Source organism: Helianthus annuus, chromosome 10 (genome assembly GCF_002127325.2).
Source record: "Helianthus annuus cultivar XRQ/B chromosome 10, HanXRQr2.0-SUNRISE, whole genome shotgun sequence".
Classification (NCBI taxonomy): domain Eukaryota; kingdom Viridiplantae; phylum Streptophyta; class Magnoliopsida; order Asterales; family Asteraceae; genus Helianthus; species Helianthus annuus.
This window is the reverse complement of record NC_035442.2, coordinates 95,905,673-95,909,721: the sequence shown is the minus strand read 5'-3', so window position 1 is coordinate 95,909,721 and position 4,049 is coordinate 95,905,673. Positions and strand designations below refer to the sequence as shown.

At 33.4% G+C, this 4,049-nt stretch overlaps 1 protein-coding gene across 1 annotated transcript; it reads right to left on the bottom strand.

Annotated features, from left to right (window-relative positions):
• Window positions 1-1,071: 1,071 nt before the first annotated feature.
• Window positions 1,072-3,683, bottom strand: LOC110885574 (heavy metal-associated isoprenylated plant protein 26). Its single transcript, XM_022133275.2, has 2 exons — window positions 3,533-3,683; window positions 1,072-1,590 (listed from the first exon to the last, which is right to left on the bottom strand). Exons 1-2 carry the CDS (start codon window positions 3,605-3,607, stop codon window positions 1,207-1,209), a joined length of 459 nt encoding a protein of 152 aa, XP_021988967.1. The 5' UTR covers window positions 3,608-3,683; the 3' UTR covers window positions 1,072-1,206.
• Between the last annotated feature and the right edge of the window lie 366 nt (window positions 3,684-4,049).

Here is a 4,049-nt window from a genome sequence, read left to right as displayed (position 1 = left end):
TTAAGGGAACGTCTGCTTTTAAAGACAAACAAAGACGATTTATTTATAAGTCTTGTCTTTTTAGCTTGGTCAAAAAGCACACTTAAAATAATCCTTGGAGCATGATAAATAGTGTGTTTATTTATAGGGTTATTGGATTTTAATAATCTTAAATTTCATTTGTTGGCCGATAATAATCCCAACTTTAAAAATTCCCTTCAATAATCCCAACTTATAAAAGTTTGGCAGCCATTGATCCTTTTCAAACATATAATAATTTGGTCTACTCAATAGATTCAATTACACATAGATACTCTTTAATTGATTTAAGTGCACCTATGTTAGAAGAGGATCAATGGCGGCCAAACTTTTACAAGTTGGGATTATTGGAGGGAATTTTTAAAGTTAGGATTATTATTGGCTAACAGATGAAATTTAGGATTATTAAAATCCAATAACTCTTATTTATAACAAGAATTTATTCTTATTGATTCTATATTATTATCCACCATAAAACTAGAATCCTCAATCTTTTGGAGAGGAAAACAAATTTACACACTTGCCCACTTGGATACTACTAAGGCCATGCAGTGTGGCTTAGCGTCACCCCGTCACATCGACATTTATAGCGTCTTGGGGCGCCAACCACCATCCCACCGGAGTTAAGAGGGAGGCGTTATAGCCCTTCCACCACCGTGCTAACGCCGGTTAAAGGGGAAAGAAGGTGGGCCCACTCTTTTCAACCAATTAAATCCCTTCTCTTTATTATTATTATTATTATTTTTTTTTTTGTATTTCGTTTAATAGGTGGTTTTAAATCATTGCATGCAAGTTAAAGGGAGAATCTTTAAAGCCTCCTATGTGAGATGATGTGATAAAAACCCCTAAGAACTTTATACCATACCCTCTACCCTAACAATATGCACTTTTGGTGCATGATAAATAGTTACAACTCACTTATTACAAAACATGGATGCCACTAGCCAAAATTTCAAAAAGTTAGTGAAAGCCTGAAACACTAAGTCACATTCTAAATAATCAAAAATCTTGTATTAATAAAAGTAGATTAGGTGTTTTTCTAAGACAGACAAAAACTGAACAATTTAAAGATATATCATTAATATATTAAAACTCATGTTCATATAAATTGCCAAATAAATAAAAATAAACAACTTAATTAATACATTACTGATCTTACGAATACGATTACTGTTTATGCCAAGTACATCACATGATAGCACATGCGCTTGTATTTTCATCACTAAAAGCCGTGGTGTACCGGACCTCAGTCGAGTTGGCACGAGCCAGATGGTTCCTAGACGGGTCTTGATCGTATCTTACATAACCAGCTGGCGCCTTCTTGTCATACACGCCCTGCGCATAAGGATGTGCCACCGCATCATACGGTACATAGGGCCACAACTCCACCTTCTTTCCTGTCCGGTAAGCCACACGCGACAAAACCTTATGTGGCTCGACATACCCGACAACCGTGAGCTTGTTTTGCTTCGGCTCGATGGTCACCGATGACACACCCCTCATACCTTCAACTGATCTCCTTACTTTTCGTTCACATCCTTCACAATCGATCTTTACTTTGATCTCCACCGTCTATTTAGTTTCATAGATTTTAATAGAAACACAAAGTTAGAAAATTGATTTTTGTCAATATGGTGGAACCCACCCATATGAGTTATAACCTATAAGTTGTTGAATTTGTGGGCCCACTACATATCTAAAATATCTTGGTTGTTGGTGATTGAAAGGTGAAAGCACTACTGTCCTCATTTGTGTCATCACTCCTCAATAAATACAATCATTTTCATATATTGTTCATATAATTAAAAGAGTAAATTATGATCTTAGCCCTTATGATTATATCACTTTTACCCTTTTAGCTTAATTTTTTTTAACATCTGACGTCTTTTTTTTCAACCATTTTTGCCCCTAACACTAACCCATCCATTAAATGTTAGGGGCCAAAATGGTTAGAAAAAAGTCATTAAGGGTCAAAAGGGTTAGAAAAAAAAAACGTTAAGGACTCAGATGTTAAAAAAAAAATTTGGCTAAAAGGGTAAAAGTGATATAACCATGGGGGCCAAAATCGTAATTTACTCTAATTAAAACCTAGCGTATTCCTTTATCACAAAAAAAAAAAAAAAAATTATATCAACAATAAACGTATAATTGTTCTTAACAAGTCAAAATTTAATAAAATGACGTTAAATACATTCATCTTTGTTATAATATGAGAAGTCGTCAAATTATAGACATTTAAAACATTACAGATCCTTTCTATATTATCGCTATCTTAAATATTACTAAAGATTTTAATGTATTAAAATTAGATGCTTTTGGTATGTTTTTGACCCAACTACTTGGGTTTATAAATCAGCAGGGTGCAATATTCGGTTTGAAACCGGTTAATCTAAAAGTCGAACCGAATCAAAATCATGTTAAACTGAATTGAAATACATATTTGATTTTCAATCTGGTTTTGAACCAAAACCAAAGTGGGCTTTTTCCGTTTTCAGTTCTAAAATAATTTGATTCAAATAAAATAACAAATAATTGTTATTTAAGTTGTTGTTTCGCTTATGCAATTACATTTTTAGCTCAGTCTTATTTTGTCAACTCAATCCAGTAAAAATTAATAGTTATTTGGATTTTTAGGTCAAAATCGAAAAACGAACTGAATTCCATTTTGAGTTTTCGTTTTCGACCGCAAAAACCTTCCAACCAAACCAATAAAAACCCCTAATGCAATACAATAATTTATAGTTGGTAACACATTAAAAAAGGGTATTTGGATTTTAGGTCAAAATCGAAAAACGAACTGAATTCCATTTTGAGTTTTCCTTTTCGACCGCAAAAACCTTCAAACTAAACCAATAAAAACCCTGATGCAATACAAGAATTTATAGTTGGTAACACATTAAAAAAGGGTATTTGGATTTTTGGGTCAAAATCGAAAAACAAACTCAATTCCATTTTGAGTTTTCGTTTTCCACCGCAAAAAACCTTCAAACCAAACCAATATAAAACCCCTGATGCAATACAATAATTTATAGTCAGGTCTTGGGTTGTGTTTTTTTTTATAATTTATATATTATATTATATATTTTACATTAATTTCCTAAACAAATCTAAATTCAGCTACCATTTTGTTTTCTAGTAGTGGAATCCAAAATACCTACAAAAGTTGTACGGTACAGATTAATATATTGTATTATAGCAGATATTCTCAAAAGCCAGGTACCATTGAGTATCACTGCCACTGTCATCGAGTACAACCCATTAAGTACAACATTTTCAGATCCAAAAACAGCACGATAATGTACTGATTTCAGCATCCGGTGTAGAAACTTAATTAATTTTTAATACGCCCTCTTTCATGTTTTGTAACATCTACATACAATTGTATGCTTGTTTGTCCCTTTTTACGGCCAAATCGTTGTAATATGAGCCGAACAAGCATCATAAGATGATTTCCAAGTGTAAAATATATGATCCGAAAACGGAGAAGAACAGGATTTAGGAGAGGATATTATACCTGCAATTGTTTGCGTTTATGGTGGTGTCCGCTTGAGCAATCGAACATGTTGGAGAGGTGATCCAAAGCTCCCATGCCTGTATGTCGATTATGAGGTGAAAGTAATGATTTTGTGGTGTGGCTTTATTCGTTATTTATAATGTCTTAGCCCCTCATAATTATGTTTGCTTTGTAAGCCCCTGTGACTTTGGAACATTTGCGCTGGAGTCCTTTCTCAAAGAAAACTAAAAAAAAGGTTTTTTTTTTTTTTTTTTTTTTTTTTTTTTTTTTAACTATAACATTACGTTAGACTTAGGGGTTGTTTGTTTAGCTCTTAACGGGATTCTTAATGGTTAAGACCTCTTACTGATTCAGCACTTAGTGGTTCAGACTGTTTGTTTCGCGAGCAAATGTCTGAGTGGTTAAGATAGTTGCCTCTTAATGGTTCAGACCCATTACTGGTTAAGCTCTTAATGGTTCAGACATCTTACTAGTTCAACACTTAACCATTCAGATGTTGTCAAACAGCCCCTTAGAC